At 40.9% G+C, this 18,662-nt stretch overlaps 1 protein-coding gene across 14 annotated transcripts in view; it reads right to left on the bottom strand.

The window, feature by feature from the left end:
* RAPGEF6 (Rap guanine nucleotide exchange factor 6) overlaps positions 1–18,662 on the bottom strand; it is a 205,911-nt gene that overhangs the window by 60,918 nt on the left and 126,331 nt on the right. For all 14 annotated transcript variants that reach the window (XM_070076077.1, XM_070076083.1, XM_070076081.1 and 11 more), the window contains 3 exons: positions 16,922–17,125; positions 12,576–12,684; positions 4,029–4,269 (listed from right to left, as the gene is read on the bottom strand). In XM_070076077.1, the coding sequence (XP_069932178.1) occupies positions 4,029–4,269; positions 12,576–12,684; positions 16,922–17,125 (554 nt within the window). The remainder of the gene's footprint in view (positions 1–4,028; positions 4,270–12,575; positions 12,685–16,921; positions 17,126–18,662) is intronic.

Raw genomic sequence — 18,662 nt, forward strand, 5'->3', positions numbered from 1 at the left:
AATGTATGTTGGCAAAAAATGGAGAAAAAAAATTCCTGATAAATAAGCAAGGCAGGGTATTTCTGAGATTGCCACAATGAATAAGAAAGATGTTTATAACACAACTGTGATTAAAGAAAAAAAAGTTTGAATGATTTTAAAAAATGGAAACCAAATTTTTGAACTGTAATGCTACTGAGTGCCTCTTCTAAAGAGCTCTGGCACATTGGAGACGCTCAAATTGTAGAGCTCAATTCATTAAAAATATATTTTTTGTGTATCTCACTTCCCATGTTGGATCATTCTCTCCCTTTTTTATTCTATCAGCTAGTATTTGCAGACACTATTCTTGTTTATGTGATCCCTTTGGTTCTTAGTCCTATCATTATGATCAACTATGAACAGAAATTGATCACTGGGACTAGTGAGATGGCATTGGTACATGCCACCTTGATGGGACTGAATTGGAATCCCCTGGTATGTTTCTAACTCTACCATTTGGGGCAAGTCAGCTTGAGCATGTCCCGAATTGCACATCTCTTCCCTCTCTTATTCCCACTCTTATATTTCACAGTGATCACTTTTCAGTTAACAGCAAACAAGCAGTGAAAAAATACTATCGGAGTATTCCTTATAATAACTACAATAAAAACCTGATTTTTATCATTTTTGCAGCAGATAGTACTATTTGACTAATATCTTGTATTGGGGCATTCAGGGTCTTCCCAATTTTGTTTTACTACAGCTAATACAACTAAGAACATCTGAACATGTCTTCATTGAATACATTAGTGGAAATGGAATTAATGGATCAAAGGATATGGCTATTTTTAAAATTAATTTAAAAATACTGTGACTGCTTTACAGAATGCTCCAGCAGTGTGACCCTGCTGTCTAACTTACATTATTAATTCTGGTTTGTCAGCCTTTGATTAAGCAAATGGGATCCTGTTTTATCTTGGTGAGTATTGATATAGCAGATCTGATTCATGGTATCTGTTTATTTTTGTACTTAAATTCTAATTAGTTTTCTCCCTGGTTTGCATGAGATCTTTATATCTAATGGAGAGTATAATTTTGTACAGCACAAAGTATTCCCTGAGTTCACTTCAAATGATTAAGTGCAAAGAAATATAATGTAAATCCTTGAAAATACAAAGCAACTACTCTGACAGGTAAAAATGACAAATTAGATGTCCCAAGAAAACAGGATACAGAAATATTTATAACCTCTACTAAAATGTTCATTATCTTTTTGTATTTATATAGCTGAATCATGTTCATATTCAAAACCAATAGCCTCCCTGATAGCAGAAAGCAACAGAGCGAATAAATGTTTCACTAATAATTGAAAAAGTTAATGTAAAAAAATTCTTCTAAGTTTAAAATTATCTCTGCAAGATATTTCTTTGGGGAGAGGTTACTTAAAAATGCTCAGTTCCTTCTGGAGACCTCAATTTCCTTGCTTCTTGCTGTAACCAAAGACAGCATCTATGCACAGTACCTAATTCCCATTTTTGAGAACATAATGTAGAGATGAGACAGATTCAGCTGTCCACAACTTGAGTGCAGCTGTCTGGAACATGACACTGACAACCTGAAGTGAGTTATAATCACAATGTTCTCTGGTTTAGGTGACAGATGTCACAACTGTCCCTTCTTTCCACTTAAAGAGTTGCTCTCTAGCACTTCATATGCAGGATATATCAAGCTTTCACCTATCACCAGTTTCTGTCCCCACCCCCTTCTCTCTGCCTGTGTGCAGACAGTGCTCTCCTTAAAGGACAATGACCCTGCTTTCATGAGAGCTCTTGGAAGTGGAAGCTATTTCCTCTTCTATGAGACTCTGTGATTCCCACTGCTTAAAACATAGCTGCACGTCATAAACTTGAGAGGAGCAGCCCATCATCTCCCAGATGTTATTAGAAATGGCTAAACACCAACAAACTCTCCATGTACTGTATTTGCTGAAAAAAAAAAAATTAGTTCTTGGTTCACTATTTCCTCTATTTCTTATTCTGGTGGTCATTCTCAACAATTCAAAACCAGCCCAGAAATCCTCAGTGGGCAGTTCTTTACTACTTTTCCTAAGCCCGATTTTCCTAAGCCACAGCCACCTTTTCCTAAACCCGATTCAGTCACCCAAGTCTGGTCACATGATGGACTTTAATAATGACCAGCAAAATTACAAGACCCAAAAAATACTTCACCAATTGACTGATCTTAACCTTCACTGTTATTCAAACTAGAAACTCTACCAATTCCCTGGCCTTCTCATGTATTTTAACGCTGTTTTCAAGTGTTCCGTAGCCTATTTACTAGATTACATGGTCTTTATAATCACTGCTCTGAATATCAACAAGTTTGTTCTGCTTTCCCTTGTTCTATTCAGCTGATAAAGTACCAACTCTCACTATAAAACTGTATCTGCTGGGGCTGGCACTGTGTCACAGTGGATCAAGCTGGCACCCCTGACACTGGCATCCCATGTGAGTGCTAATTCAAGTCCTGGTTTCTCCACTTCAGAACCAGCTCCCTGGAGTTCCTGTTTCTTGGCTTTGACCTGGCCCAACTTTAGCTGTTGAATCCATTTGGAAACTGAATCAGTAGATGAAAGAATCAATCTCTGTGACTCTGCCTTTCAAATCAATCAATCTTTAAAGACAAAGCAAGGGCTGGTGCCATGGCTCAACAGGCTAATCCTCCACCTTGCGGCGCTGGCACACCGGGTTCTAGTCCCGGTTGGGGCACCAGATTCTGTCCCAGTTGCCCCTCTTCCAGGCCAGCTCTCTGCTGTGGCCCAGGAAGGCAGTGGAGGATGGCCCAAGTGCTTGGGCCCTGCACCCCATGGGAGACCAGGAGAAGCACCTGGCTCCTGCCTTCGGATCAGCGCGGTATGCCGGCTGCAGCGCGCCGGCCGCAGCGGCCATTAGAGGGTGAACCAACGGCAAAGGAAGACCTTTCTCTCTGTCTCTCTCACTGTCCACTCTGCCTGTTAAAAAAAAAAAAAAAAAAAAAAAGACAAAGCAGAACACTTTCTGCTTCCGATACCCCCCACCCACCCCAGGCCACAATATCTGACTCTAGCAGTCAACAATTGCTGGATATTTCCATTCTACCATGTGATACATGACCAAAAACTCTAAATGGACCCTAAACATGAGTCCAAATGAATTGCTATTTCTTCTGAGATTATCATCTCCCCTTCCAAAACAAGCTCTCTTCAAGTTTCAAACTCTCTCTACCATTCACTATGACGATTTCACTTTACAATGCATTGGTAGGAAGAACATTTTTGATGAGGAAATCTTTGAGATTTTTACTAGAGAAATACTGAAAACTGGGTTTGTGCTTGTTTGAACATGCTTTCATTCTTCCACTGATTAATATCTTGATTTATTCAACACATACTGAGTACCTGCTGTATGCTAAATACTATACTTGATTAGACTTTTTTGATTGCTTTACAAAGCTGATAATGTAGGACATAAATAGAAATGATATATATTAGTCATTCCCAAACATGACACTTCAGTGGACTGATTTCAACAGTTTACAGAACTTAATTTGTATCTAAAATCTTCACACACTCAGTTTTAGTGATATTGTACTTCAGAATAGATAACACATTTGATTAAAAAGTTCACCTTTAGAATCATGGAGGAAATACACAGTGCCAAAAGAAAAGATCAGTTTTAAAAAACAAAAGCACCTGCTGGCAGTAATGTGTCCAATGATTTAGGGTGTCCAAACTATAGACTGGAGAACTGAAATTGCCCATAACACACATAAAAACAATTTCATAAAATAAAACTGATAGTTTCTTCTAAAATTCAAAATAATGCTAATGGAAGATTATATAATCTAACAGTGGTTAACTTCAGGGAAATGACAGGGAGACGGTCAGGCTTTCTTATTTACATATTACTTGAGGCTTCCATGATGCATTAATTGTATTAAAAACAAAACCGACCAAAACTTCCCTCCCCTATAATAAAAACTGTACAGTACATATGAAAATTCCTACAGGAAGGACTGGCATTACCTACCTGAACAGTTTTGGAGGCAAGATACTAAATCGTGTTTTATCCAAAATTTTCCTGATTTTGTTTCTTCCACCTGAAACAGTATTTGCTTTAACTTTCTTACTTCCTTTTTCTTGTGATGTCTGTTCAATATCTCCTGGTACATCCTGGATTGAATGGCGATTACTTTTTTTTTCAGCAATTTTGGGAATATGAGGAATACCCGATTTCTCTTGCTCAGTCCTACTAAGTAACTCTTTGAACACTGTGGAAATAAAAAGACCAGTCAATTTCCTTTTTTTCTCATTATGAAGTTTTTATACTAACAACAAATTTTAAGGATAAACACAGCTGCTTTCTATTATTTGGTCTTTCAAAGCACCATCCACTTAAACATCAAATTTATACCTACCCTTTTATGTAATATCTACATTTGCTTCTTTTTTCAGTTACGCACCTGATGAAATGAAGTCATTTGGGGGAACTGGAAAGAAGTGGGCAGGCTGCTAGCACGCTTGAGAAAATAGAGGTTTTTACTTAGGTAAAAAGCAGTACTCATATAAATGACTATCAGCTAGTTTTGCAGAAGAAGGTGTTCAGATTTTTGTGACACGGGGAATGGTCAAACAGCAGCTGCACATTCCAGAGAACACATTGAAAAGTCTCGGCCACAGGAGCTGTGGGCAGTATCCTTGAGAAAAGCAAAGCTGTAAATCAGCAATGTGCCCAATGGACTCCAACCACAGAGAACGCCCTTTTCTATGTTTGGGAGTTGAAGGAAAACAAGAGCTTCTCACAACATCAAAGGATTGACAAGGTTAATATGAACAAAGCCTTAAGAGTTACAATTACAGCATTAACAGCTTGATGCACAGTACTAAATCATGGACTTTTTTCAGGGTTTTAATGATACCACATCGTCAAACAGAACAAGCTTCCAAAAAGTACTTTTCCACCACAAAATGAAGGAAATTTTCAGGAGTCATCTTTCAAAGACAATCTGCTTAAACAAAATATTCAGATTCTATTTTTAAAATTTTATTTTATCTTAAAGCACATGGTAAAAGTAATCAAGAGGCCGGCGCCGCAGCTCACTAGGCTAATCCTCCACCTTGCGGCGCCAGCACACCGGGTTCTGGTCCCGGTCGGGGCGCCGGATTCTGTCCCGGTTGCCCCTCTTCCAGGCCAGCTCTCTGCTGTGCCAGGAAGTGCAGTGGAGGATGGCCTGAGTGCTTGGGCCCTGCACCTGCATGGGAGACCAGGAGAAATACCTGGCTCCTGCCATCGGATCAGCGCGGTGCGCCGGCCGCAGCACACTGGCCGCAGCAGCCATTGGAGGGTGAACCAACGGCAAAAAGGAAGACCTTTCTCTCTGTCTCTCTCACTGTCCACTCTGCCTGTCAAAAAAAAAAAAAAAAAAAAAAAAAAGTAATCAAGATATTCACCCATTCAAAAAATATTAACTGGGGCTGGCGCTGTGACATAGCAGCTAAAGCCCCTGCCTGCTGGCATCCCATATGGACACCGGTTTCAGACCATGTTGCTCCATTTCTGATCTAGCTGTCTACTATGGCCTGGGAAAGCAGCAGAAGATGGCCCAAGTCCTTGGGCTGCTGCATCCACATGGGAGACCCCGAAGAAGCTCCTGGCTCCTGGCTTCACGTCAGCCCAGCTTCACCCACTGCAATCATTTGGGGAGTGAACCAACGGATGGAATCATGTGCTTGCTCTCTCTCATTCTGCCGCTCTGTAACTCTGCCTTTCAAATAAATAAATAAATCTCTAAAAAAAAAAAAAAAAAAAAAGTACACACACACACACACACACATTATTACCTGACCTGCGAATGTAAGAAAGGCAATAAACTAGTGTGTATTTCTACTGCTGTAGCACTTACAGAGTTTAAGATAAGGTGCAGAGGGAATATAACTGGAAGAACAACTTAAGATAGTAGAAAAGGAGTAATCTTTCTTAAGCTACTTTCTAAGAAAATATCAGAAAGATGAGAAGATTCTCAACAAGTCGAAGAGGGAGGAGACGATTGTTGATAAAGGAAATCTCAATTTCAAACTCTATGGGAAAAGTAAAGTATCGGGGTCCAGGCATTGTAGTACAGCAGATTAAGCCACTGCTTGTACATAGCAGAGTTCAAGTTCAAGTTCTGGTTCCACTGCTTCCAACCCAGGTTCCTAATAATGCACCCACTAAGGCAGTAGATGATGGTTAAAATACTTGGATCCCAGCTCCTCACATAGAAGATCCAGCCCCAGCTGTTTCATGCATTTACAGAGTCAATGAGAAGATGGATCTCTCTCTTCTCATAAACAAATAATAAATCAATCTTAAAGTAAATAAACAGACCAGAGAGCACTCTGCAGAAGTAGCTAGATAATGCTATTCTACGATATGTGTATGTTATGATTGATACGCAATGTTGGAAGGGTCAGATTTCCTTGGCGGCAGTATGTAAGGCAAGTCAGCAAACAGTTTAAGGGTATGTGTTTGCCTTTGTATTTAAGTCAATATAAGTTAAGATGCCTACATCCCATACAGGAATGACTGGGTTTGAGTCTGACCTCTAGCTCCCAGTTCCAACTTCCTGCTAACGCAGACCCGGTGATACAGCAGTGATGGCTGAAGAGTCTGAGTCCCCGCCTGAGCCGTGTTAGACCTCAACTGAGTTCCTAGCTCTTGGCTTTCACAAAAGAACCAAAAGATAAGGGATTTTGCTCTGTCTTTTCTACCTCTAAAATTAAATGAAATATAAAATAAGTAAAATAGTTTAGGGATCAGCATTGGGTCTAATGATTTTAACTGTGTGACATAAATCAGAAGAGTGGTTCTGGTTCCCAATTCCAGCTTCCTGCTAATAATGCAAATGCTGTAAGGCAACAAGTGATGGCTCAAATGGTTCAGTTCCTGTCATCCACATGAGAGGTTTGGTTGAGTTCTGGTTCCTGGCTTCAGCCTGTCCCTGCCTTGGCAGTTGTAGCTATTGGGGAATGGATCAATGAATGGATGAGAGCTCACTCTCTCCATCTGTCCATCTGCCTCCTGTGGTGCCCATCCCCTGACCCTGCCTTGGACAAATACTTTTTTAAAGAGACAGAAAACTATTAGACTATGAATCAAAAGCCATGCCTTAGTTGAAGATCAGAGAAGGGATGGCAAAAGGACAAGGTTGAAATAGCAGAATGAAAGTTTCCACAATCTCTTAATAGAGCCAAAGATCTACGAGAAGAGGGTCAGCATCAAGCAGATGGCAAACTCTGCTCTTAAAACCTGCAGACATGGTGGTGTAAGCAACTCTGTAATCCAGTCTGATCCAACTCAATCCTTTACCTGATCTGCTTGAACAGAAGAAATGGCAAGTCTTTTCTGTAAGATATGAACTTTTATTCTTCTCTAAAGTTTAGTGCTACACAAAAAATGAAGCACTTAATTAAAATCTTAAAGATGCACTAAATAAGGAAATATGGGGGCTGGTCCGAGTCCCAGCTGCTCTATTTCTGATCCAACTGCCTGCTACAGCCTAAGAAAGCAGTGGAAGACGACCCAAGTCCTTGGGCTCCTGCATCTGCATAGCAGACCTGGAAGAAGCTCCTGGCTCCTGGTTTTGGAATGGCCCAGCTCTGGCTGTAGTGGCCATTTGGTGAGTGAATCACTGGATGGAAGACCTCCCTCTCCCCTCTTCCCTCTCCCTGCAACTCTTTCAAATAAATTAAATAAATTTTTTTTTTTTTAAGGAAATACGATTAAGAACCGGGGGGAAAGAAAATAAAAGATAATCCAATTTTTGGAGTTAACACATAGGAATTATATAATAATTGGTATGTGTTTGTGCATGTGTGTGCATATTAAAGAAAACAGAGGAAAAGAGATAAAATGGATCCAAGATGGAACTGGACCCTATACAAGAGATTCAAATGGATATTCTAGAACTGAAAAAAAAAAAAATCTAACATTAAACTCATTACAAATGTTTAAAAGCAGACTCAACACAGCAAAAAAACAAGATTAATATGCTCAACCACATGTCATCAGAAAATATGCAACCTGAAGCACCAAGAGGAAAAACACCAGAAAGAACAGAACAGACTGCAAGAGACACACAGGACACCAATCTCTGAACAGCCAAGTAACTCATGTCCTACTTGGAAAGCAGAGACAGGGCAAAGGTAATACTTCTGAAATGATAATGGCCAGGAAATTTCTGAAACCGATGGAATACATCAATGCACAAATATTAAAGCTTTCCAAACCCTAAACAGATAAACACAAAGAACTCTAACAGGGATGTTGTTACAATTATCATTGCTCTGAGTCCTATTTATATCCTATGGGAAATGGTGGTCCTGCTAGCTTTAGGGGCTGTGGTTCCAATAATCAGTTTTTTACAGACTCAACAGGGATATTCAGATGTTTGCTTTGTGCCCCGTGATGCTCAGTTAGGGAATTGAGCAGACCCACCTCCTATGTTAGTTCTTAACATTACAGTATGGTAACTGTATTAGATCAGCGCACGTACAGTTAAAGGTGAGCCCAGGAGCTCATGAACAACTTTCTGTAATTGTCTCCTGCCCCTCAGTCATTAACCTGGCATTTTTCATTTCTTTGGGCTCCCTTTTATAGAGTCTAAGGTCCAAGCAGTGGAAAGGCAAAAAGAGCAGGCAAAAAAGGAAGTTAGTTCGTCTTGCCTTCTCGGTGTCACAGCCCCAGTAAAGGGGTTACTGCTGCTGTCCAAGGATTCCTTAGGGGATGAAGCCAGAAAAAAGGAGAAAAACAGAAAAACTTGGGGGATCTCCCCAGCAGTGAGCTCGAGGAATTCCCTTTTCCACTCTGTAAGTGAAGCTTCTCCTATACCTGCCTGTCTGCACCATTATACTCACACCTGGTTTTCTGGGTTACCTTGAGACTATCCTGGAGATAACAAAAGTTTTCTTCTTTTTTTAATAAAAAAAGAACAACAACAACAACAAAACAGTAGTAAGTTCACTGCTAGTGGTGGTGCTCTGAATATCTGCTTCCTTCTGTGATCTGCCTATTGCTATTTGCTTCTCAGAGTTCTCCAAAGTGTAGATAATGACGCTGTACAAGTTTCACTGTTAAGCTCCATGGGAGATGCAGGAGCTCACGTGTTCACCCCTTCCTACCCCAGAACTGGAACCCTTGTTCTGATTTTCATCTTCAAGAACGTAGGAAAACCACCCGATAGGCTGTGCTTGAATTCTGGTTCACCTCTGCTTCTTCTCTGCTGGTTCTGGCTCATACTGACTTCCAGGAGACCCTCAGACTCTTTGATGGCTCACTTGAGTCTGTTTCTAAAAAATTTTTAGAAATTACCAGGTTGCTGTCAGCATCCTCTGAGGAAGATATTTGTTTTCTTTTGCCAGGTACCTGAAGTTTAGGGCCAGGACCAAAATTTGAAGGACATCTAGAGTATAGCCCACATCCACTTCAGGGTGAACCTTTCAAGGTCCCACTTCTGACAAAGATTGTTATATTCTGGTCCAGTCTTTGGTGTGTACTCTACTAGAAAGTCTGAGTTTACCAAGCAGCTCTTTTTTTCTCAGTTATATCCTATGATTAGGAAAACATCCTTGGAAAAGAAAAAATCCCTCTGGGGTGCAATCCTAGGAGTGGGTAAGAGATCTGACATAACCATAGTTTGTGCTCTCAGCAACTGAGGAATTAAGAGTAACTTTCCCTCCTCCTGGGAATCTGTCTAAAGCAGCTCAGGCTCTCCAGCCTCTCAGCACTGGTAAATGCTTCAAGGAAGAGAAGGTTTCAGTTCCCCTCTTTGAGATCTCACTTCCTCTCAGCTCAATGTCATTCAGTTACTCCATAATCTCTTTTGGATTTTATGCTTGTTCGTAGCTCCTTTTTGTATTTATTCTAGTTCATTTAGTTGTCTTCAGTCAATACTGGATATAGAAAGGCTGTCTGTTGTTAAATTCATTTTGCTCAGATTATGGGTCCTTTGAATTCTAAGATTCACAACCTTCTTTGATTCTGTTATTATTGCTTAAAGACTTTTCTTCCTCACATTTTCCTTTAGGTATCTCAGAATAGTGCTCAATTTTGTCCCTTTCTTCTTTCCTCAACTTCATCATGTAGCATGCTTGAACAGCTCAAGCCAGGGGTGGGTAATGTGCAGCCTAGGAAGTCAATGGGTCGTGCCCTGGCAAGGCAACCACAGGAAAGATTCAACATTCAATAAGACTACAGCAGGCTTTCTGACAACTCGGTATGGACAAATGAGGTTATAAACATGCAAATGGCCCCTGGCAGAAAAAAAGTTCCCTAATCCTAATATGGACAAATGTTTTTTAGTCACAGCTTTTGCTTTTGTAGGTACTCTGCCTGTCAGTTTCACACACGATGACCTAACTGCTCAACTCCACTTCATGTAATGCCAGTTATTAGTGCTTAATTTGGGTATCACATCCAGACTAAAATGCTGTATTTCCACAAATATTTTACAGTATCTCTTTGAAATGCTCCTGATACTGTGGACAACAAAGGATCCTCTTCCCCTTGTTCAACAAAGCTTCCTTGGCATATCAACAGCCCTTAACAGTTCTTTGCCTACCTGTTGCCTAGTGACTTGCAACCCCCTAACCACTGCTTTTGTAAATAAGTAAACTGCTGAGCCCTGATAAAACTGTACAGCAATGGCTGCAGCCAATCTTCTAACAGGTGAATGAGCAGATCAACTCAGACTGACAGGTGGGGTGGAGGTGGGGTCATCTTATGGTTCATGATAATGCTAAATGACACACCTCCAATGACCTATCAGTAACCATCTTTGAACCTGTGTGTTCAGGAGCAGGTGGGCCTGTCAGATAACACTCTTGGGCATCTTGTTTGACTATATTCTACTGGGGTAAAGGAGTAGGAACTGACTGTGGTGGTTCTCCTTTGGAGGGACCCTAACTCTTACCCTCTGCACAACAAGAGTATGGAGGTTATGGCTTCCTTGCCTTTTACATTCCTCACACCTAACTGTTCTGCTCCCATATGCTGTTTTTCCCCCCCCGACAGGCAGAGTTAGACAGTGAGAGAGAGAGAGAGAGACAGAGAGAAAGGTCTTCCTTCAGTTGGTTCACTCCCCAAATAGCCACTATGGCCGGCACTGCACCCATCCAAAGCCAGGAGCCAGGTGCCCCCTCCTGGTCTCCCATGCGGGTGCAGGGCCCAAGGACTTGGGCCATCCTCCACTGCCTTCCAGGGCCACAGCAGAGAGCTGGACTGGAAAAGGAGCAACCGGGACAAAATCCGGCACCCCAACCGGGACTAGAACCTGGGGTGCTGGTGCCGCAGGTGGAAGATTAGCCTAATGAGCCGCAGCGCCGGCCCTCCCATATGCCGTTAATCACTATGTTATATATATTTTTACATATAATATTTGATACCAGTTAATACTCATTATGTGACAGATACAAGAAGATTTGAAAGTATCAGATCCTTACAAGAACCCTAGCTGGACAAACTGAAGCTTGGAGAGCTAAACAATTTGCCCAAGGTAACAGGGCAAATTCTGCTTTGGTATTTTTCAAAACTGGTATTCTTTTTAACAAAACAGCTGGCATTTCTAGATACTAGTGCAAACCCCAGAAAATCCAAAAATGTGAAAATTTACTTACTCTGTGCTTATTTATTAATGAAAATCTGCCACTGGAAATTCATACACCAGATTTAATATGATGTAATTCAGTCAAAGGGATTCAAATAGAGGAAAAATTCCAAATGTTTCATTATGATTAAAGACAACATAAGGAGGAGTTAATGTTGAGGGCTGGGGTAGGGGGTGAACAAAACGCCAAAACTCACACTTCCTCTCTACCAGAAAGGTTATTAAAGTCAACTTTTACTTCTCCAATTGAAATCTAAACAACTCAAAACAGATTTTTTTCCCTCCTTACTTCTTAAGGACTCTTTACCATTACTTTTCTCAGAATTTCAGCAAATCATATGGTGCTTAAAGAAAACAACTAAAAGCTAAAAATAAAAAAATAATCCAGGAGATTCAGTTAGTCTTTGCTTCATCCAAATATAAACATGATGAAAACACAATACAGGCATCATAAGTAACATTTTTATTTAGAAAGTATGCTGTCATTGGGAGTCTAAATTCAGAACTCATTAAATTCAATGCTTTATTCAATTTATTTCCATAAAACAACTAATCTGGCACTTTCATTAGAAGTACACTGATAGTACATTGTGTGTGTGTGGGGGGGGATGTCTGATAATGACTTCTAAGTTTCACTTAGCATTCCCCAGCAGAGTAGAGTACACACTGCACTGTGGATACTTCAGGACTCAGTAACTGTAAGCATCTACTTAAAAACTTAGTATACAAGATGTAAAATGAAAAGTATAAATAACAAACACTGAAAATTCTAGAACATACTAGACAACACTAAATAACCAAAACACAGCAGCACTTTAGACGATATCTTAGCAATAGTTTATTCTCTTCGTTTGCCTTTTAATGACTTATCTCTATTAGAAAAAAAAAAAAAAAAAAAAAGCGCAAGCCCAGGCAGTTTTTACAGCAAAACTCACCAAAAATGTTGGTCTTTACAGTAAGCGCAAGATGTGTATTGTTCCTCAAAATTTCAAGGGCCTTCACAATTGTAATATTCTCAAAGTTTTGTCCATTTACTTCCATTATCTTAAGAAAAAAGTGTTTGGAAAATACAAATTCAGATATCAACAGTATCAGTTACCTCTACAACCTTAAAAATTTAATAGTGGAAAAATAAAACAGAAATTGAGTGAAATATACCCTTATGTGAACAACTGTTACATTTCTAAGAATACAGACCACTGTATAATATTTTTCTATACATTCATATTGCTGTATTTCTCAAATTCTCCACTATAAGCCTTTGTTTGTTCTCTTGGGATTACATTAAGGAAAAAGTTTTTTAAACCACAGGATGGTTAAAACTGCAGAAAACAGTTTAATCATGTCAGATCAGCTCATAAAATTCATGTCTTTATACAGATGTACAAATTGGACCAAATATTCTATATGTACATTTACTGCACTTCAGAGACATAATTCATTCAAAAGCAGTCCTCTGAAAACAGTTAGTATGGTTTTCTTTTTTTAAAGATCTATTTTATTTAGTTGAAAGACAGAGTTAAACAGAGAGGTCTTCCATCCGCTGGTTCACTACCTAGATGGCTGGAAAGGCTGGAGATGAGCCGATGCAAAGGCAGGAGCTAGGAGCTTCTTCTGGGTCTCCCACACGGGTACATAGGCCCAAGGATTTGGGCCATATTCCACTGCTTTCCCAGGCCATAGCAGAGAGCTGGTGCCCTTAATGGGATGCCAGGACTTCAGGCCAGGGCTTTAACCTGCTGTACCACAGCACCGGTCCCTAGTATAGTTTTCTACTAGGGACGGGACTGCATTCAGTGGCAAGCAGCACAGAGATGGATTTGTCTTCCACACAAACACTGGAGATCCCTGACGGCACAGATGCACCAGTGTGGCCATTCCCCAGCATGCCAGTGACCTATGTAAAATTTTTCACTGTAAGAAAAAAAAAAAAGCCTAATGTCCCTAAGCAAAGAGAAGTAAGGACTAGGCAAAGAAATCAGAATGATATACATTTCTATAACTTCAATTTTCTTAGGGGAAAATCTCTATCACCAAAGAATTTTGTATTCCAGTGAATAATAGCAGCTTCAGACAGCATAGGATACATAAAACTTCAGTACACACTTGTTTTTCTGGGAAAATAATACTGAAAGTACTACTTAAGACAACTGAAATGTACTTGGGGATTTATGGCATAGTTGAAATGGAGTTGGTCACTGGAATCAGTAAAAGCAGATGAGAATGTCAAAATGATCCCTTTTAAGCTTTTAATGCTTAATTCAAATGACCAAAGTATTCTGGGGACCGGCACTGTGGTATAGTGGGTAAAGCTGCTGCTGCCTGCAGTGCTGGCCTCCCACATGGGCTCCAGTTCGAGTCCCAGCTGCTCCACTTCCGATCCAGCTCTCTGCTATGGCCTGGGAAAGCAATGGAAGACGGCCCAAGTCCTTGGGCCCCTGTACCTGCATGCAAGACCCAAAAGAATCTCCTGGCTTCGGATTGGGCAAGCTCCAGCTGTAGCAACCAACTGGGGAGTGACCCGGCAGATCGAAGACCTCTTTTTCACTCTCTTTCTGCCTCTCCTTCTCTCTCTGTGTAACTCTTTCAAATAAATAAATAAATCTTTTTAATAAAAAGTATTCTGGAAAAAGGATACATAATATTAAGCAAAATTCCCCCAACATTTAAAAAGTAGTTGCGAAGATTAAAGGTCAAAATGAAAGCATGACACGTTTCATTCTCCAGAATAAAATCATGGGAATTCAATAGTTTTTTCCCCCCTGTGAAGAAAACGTGATTTTTCAATGTGACTAAGACAAAATACATGAACAATAAAGGTACTAACTCCAGGACTGTGGCTATGAGACATTCTTAATGAGCAGTTTGGAGTAAGGCACAGAAATATTTGTTTTTTAAAAGCTCTTTTATAGGGCTGGCGCTGTGGTGAAGTGGGTTAAAGCCCTGGCCTGAAGCACCAGGATCCCATATGGGTGCTGGTTCGAGTCCCTGCTGCTCCTCTTCCTATCCAGCTCTCTGCTGTGGCCTACGAAAGCAGAAGATGGCCCCAGTCCTTGGGCCCCTGCATCCGTGTCAGAGACCTGGAGGAAGCTCCTGGCTTCAGATTGGTGCAGCTCTAGCCGTGGCCAATTGGGGAGTGAACCAGCGGATGGAGGACCTCTCTCTCTCTGTCTCTACCTCTCTCTTTAACTCTTTTCAAATAAATAAAATAAATCTTTAAAAAAAGCTCCTTTAAGGAAACAAAGGAATGGTTGCTACTTTTCAGGATTTTCTTAACCTCTCACACAAATGTTGGTTTGGATCAGCTGAAGGGTTATGCGAGGCACTGCAAGGTGGTCAGTACCATCCTTGCTACATGCCGGTAGTAATCTTCAAGTTATAATAAATAAAAAATATATCCAGACATTGCCAAATGTCCCTCATCAAGCGGTTGAGAATCACTGTTCTTTAGTACTAGTCACTTAAGTCACATTCTAAAAGAATAAACAAATTTTTAAATGCAAAAATGTTTCCTAAATGATTCTTATGAGCTACATTTTGGGAAACTATGCTTTGCACCCTCAATAATAATCTAGAAAATTCTGCTAAAAATAGACTACTAAACCTCATCTCTTAATATTGTGATGAACATGATTCATAGGACTGAGGTAATCTAGAGAACTGATGTTTTTATGGAACGAGGTTGTAAGTCTATCACAGTTTGAAATAAATCTATTGCCTACATGAAAAGCATAAATCACTATGAATTCCTCTAGTGTCACCTTTTTCCTAGTCCCTCACCAGGCTTATGCTACAGTATGGATACTACTAAATCAGATATCATCATTTACAGTAATCATTGCTCACGTACACTTGACAGCACTAAGTGGTAAAAAGTCCCTCTCCTTCAAAACATGCAAATGAGTGGACTCATATGGGTATACTGATCTTTCCAGAATATTCTGAGGCTGCCGGCTGATACTGTTTCCTATCCTCCTAGGGATGTACAGGCCTATGTAAAGGAGGTCATGCTGAGAGACATAAGCAGACCATGATGTTTCTAGCCAACTATGTCAAATTTGCTATAACATACATGTGACAAATACAAGTATATTTTTAAGATAAACCATATTAAATACTAATTTTAAAAAGAGGTTGAGGGGGCCAGCATTGTGGTGTAGTGGGTTAACGTCCTGGCCTGAAGAGCTGGCATCCCATATGGGCACAGGTTTGAGACCCCGCTGCTCCACTTCTGATCTAGCTCTTTGCTATGGCCTGGGAAAGCAGTAGAAGATGGCCCAAGTCCTTGGGCCCCTGCACCTGCGTGGGAGACCCGGAAAAAGCTCCTGGCCTTGGATCGGTGCAGTTCCAGCCATTGTGGCCAATTGAGGAATGAACCAGCAGATGGAAGACCTCTCTGTCTCTCTCTCTGCTTTTCCTCTCTCTGTGTAACGCTTTCAATTTTTTTTTTAAAAAAGAGAGGTTCAGAAAAATATTTCTTTTTCTTTTTCTTTTTTTTTTTTTTTTTTTGACAGGCAGAGTGGACAGTGAGAAAGATCTTCCTTTTGCTGTTGGTTCACCCTCCAATGGCCGCCGTGGCCAGCACACCGCGCTGATCCGAAGCCAGGAGCCAGGTGCTTCTCCTGGTCTGCCATGGGGTGCAGGGCCCAAGCACTTGGGCCATCCTCCACTGCACTCCCTGGCCACAGCAGAGGGCTAGCCTGGAAGAGGGGCAACCAGGACAGAATCCGGCGCCCTGACCAGGACTAGAACCTGGTGTGCCAGCGCTGCAAGGAGGAGGATTAGCCTATTGAGCTGCAGCACTGGCCGAAAAATATTTCTTTAGAGTGACCAAGCTTACTTGAAAACATACCAGATCTGCTGGCGCCACGGCTCAATAGGCTAATCCTCCACCTAGCAGCGCCGGCACACCGAGTTCTAGTCCCGGTCGGGGCACCGGATTCTGTCCCGGTTGCCCCTCTTCCAGGCCAGCTCTCTGCTATGGCCCGGGAGTGCAGTGGAGGATGGCCCAAGTGCTTGGGCCCTGCACCCCATGGGAGACCAGGAGAAGCACCTGGCTCCTGCCGATGGATCAGCACGGTGTGCTGGCCACGGCGGCCATTGGAGGGTGAACCAACGGCAAAGGAAGACCTTTCTCTTTCTGTCTCTCACTGTCCACTCTGCCAGTCAAAAACAAAACAAACCAAAAAAAAAAAAAAGAAAACATACCAGATGAGAACAAAAGTAACAGACATATCACTTAAAAAGCAGCTTTAATTTAAGGAGTTGGTTATTTACTTACTTGATCACCACGTTTCAACCCTGCATCGGCAGCTTTGCTACCTGGTTCTACCCCTTCAACAAAAACGCCAAATCCCTTCTCACTTCCTCCATTAAGGCTGAAATGCAGAGGGGACTCCCGGGAAGCTTTCTGCAGTACAACCTGTCTCCACTTAGCCTTTGCAGCACAAGCAATATTCAATAACCGCAGATGACCATTCATTTTCTGTTAAAAAACAAAAAATGGAAACACGCACATAAATATATCTAGTTCTAGGGCTTTTTAGACAATGACTTAATATTACTGGAATTAGGGCTATAAATATAAAGACTACAGAACATGTTAGGGTGGGGTTAAATAAAACTGAAGGATAGAAAAGCCAGCATTGAGACACAGAGGGTTAAGCTGTTTGCGATACTGGTATCCCATACTGGAGTAGAAGTTAAGTCCCAGGGCCTAGGAATACAGGAGAAGATGACCCAAGTATTTGGGCCCTGCTACCAACATGTGAGACCCAGATCAAGCTGTTGGCTCCTGGATCCAGCTGTGCCCAGTCCTTGCTTCTGCAGCCCTTTGTGGAGTCAATCAGCAGATGGAAGACCCCTCTTTCTTGCAAATACATAACATACACACACACACACACACACACACAAAATCAACCTGAAGGAGAGGACACTCCACCTCCCAATAACAAGTTCTCTTAATATGTATGACCTTTAAAGATTTTCAGATATTTGTAGAGTTAGAGAAGACAAAAAATTACTTCTCACTTCCTGAACCTTTTTAATATACATTCTACTCCTTTCTTGCTTCCAGCTGTTCCATAAAACCAGAATCTTTTTAACCCTTTATTCAAAATGTTTAACTGGAACCACATTTCTAAACATTATATTCAAAGACACATTCACATTTCTATGTCTTCCAGGAAATATTGCTTATACTATTTTAGTTCTTAAACTCAGCAACATTCTAACTTATAATCCCAGTCCATAAAAAGAAGCTCAAGTTTTTATCAGGGCAAGGAGTAAGTCTTAAACTTGTTCTAATTCTATTTAACACTCTTGAATATAAAGCAGAACAAACAAACAACAAAAAGTAAATACTTATGATGGACTGACTGCTGAGAAAAAAATTCCTTGACTGTAAGGCAGCTTCCACATCCCAGCATCCTCAAATATCTACACGGCACTGCAAGAGTCAAATGACGGTAGTGTGCTCCTGTCCGTTTCCTCTCTTCATTTTATACAGATCAGATGTGCTACTGAGAAGTCTAAAGGAACCATGGGCTAAGGAAGCGGAACAAACCTACCGATGTTCCCCTCTTCATTCAACTCAATCCACTTCTTCTCTATGAATAATACAGTTCTTGAGTATTTACCATGTGCCAGGTTTCCATATTGTTATAATCATTAGCTCATTACAATCCTCCTAATAATTTCAATGAAATATGGACTACTATCTTTTTAAATATAACTACAGCTTACAGTATCAGGCAAATTTAGCACAAATTCACACACCTACCAAGAGGTACAGTTTGGATCCTAACTGGCTAGCTGACTTCTAAGCTCTTAAACTACAAAGCTGTACTATTATTTCTTTCCTAACACTTCAAGTTTGCAGCAGACAAACCAGTCACAGTTCAACCTTTTTTATCTGGGGGCAGGTGTGGTGGTACAGTGGGTTAAACCACTGCTTGGGACACACGCATCCCATACTGAAGTGTCTGATTTGTGTGTTGGCTCCTTCATAATTCCAATCTAGC

The sequence above is a fragment of the Oryctolagus cuniculus genome, chromosome 6 (assembly GCF_964237555.1).
Source record: "Oryctolagus cuniculus chromosome 6, mOryCun1.1, whole genome shotgun sequence".
Lineage (NCBI taxonomy): Eukaryota > Metazoa > Chordata > Mammalia > Lagomorpha > Leporidae > Oryctolagus > Oryctolagus cuniculus.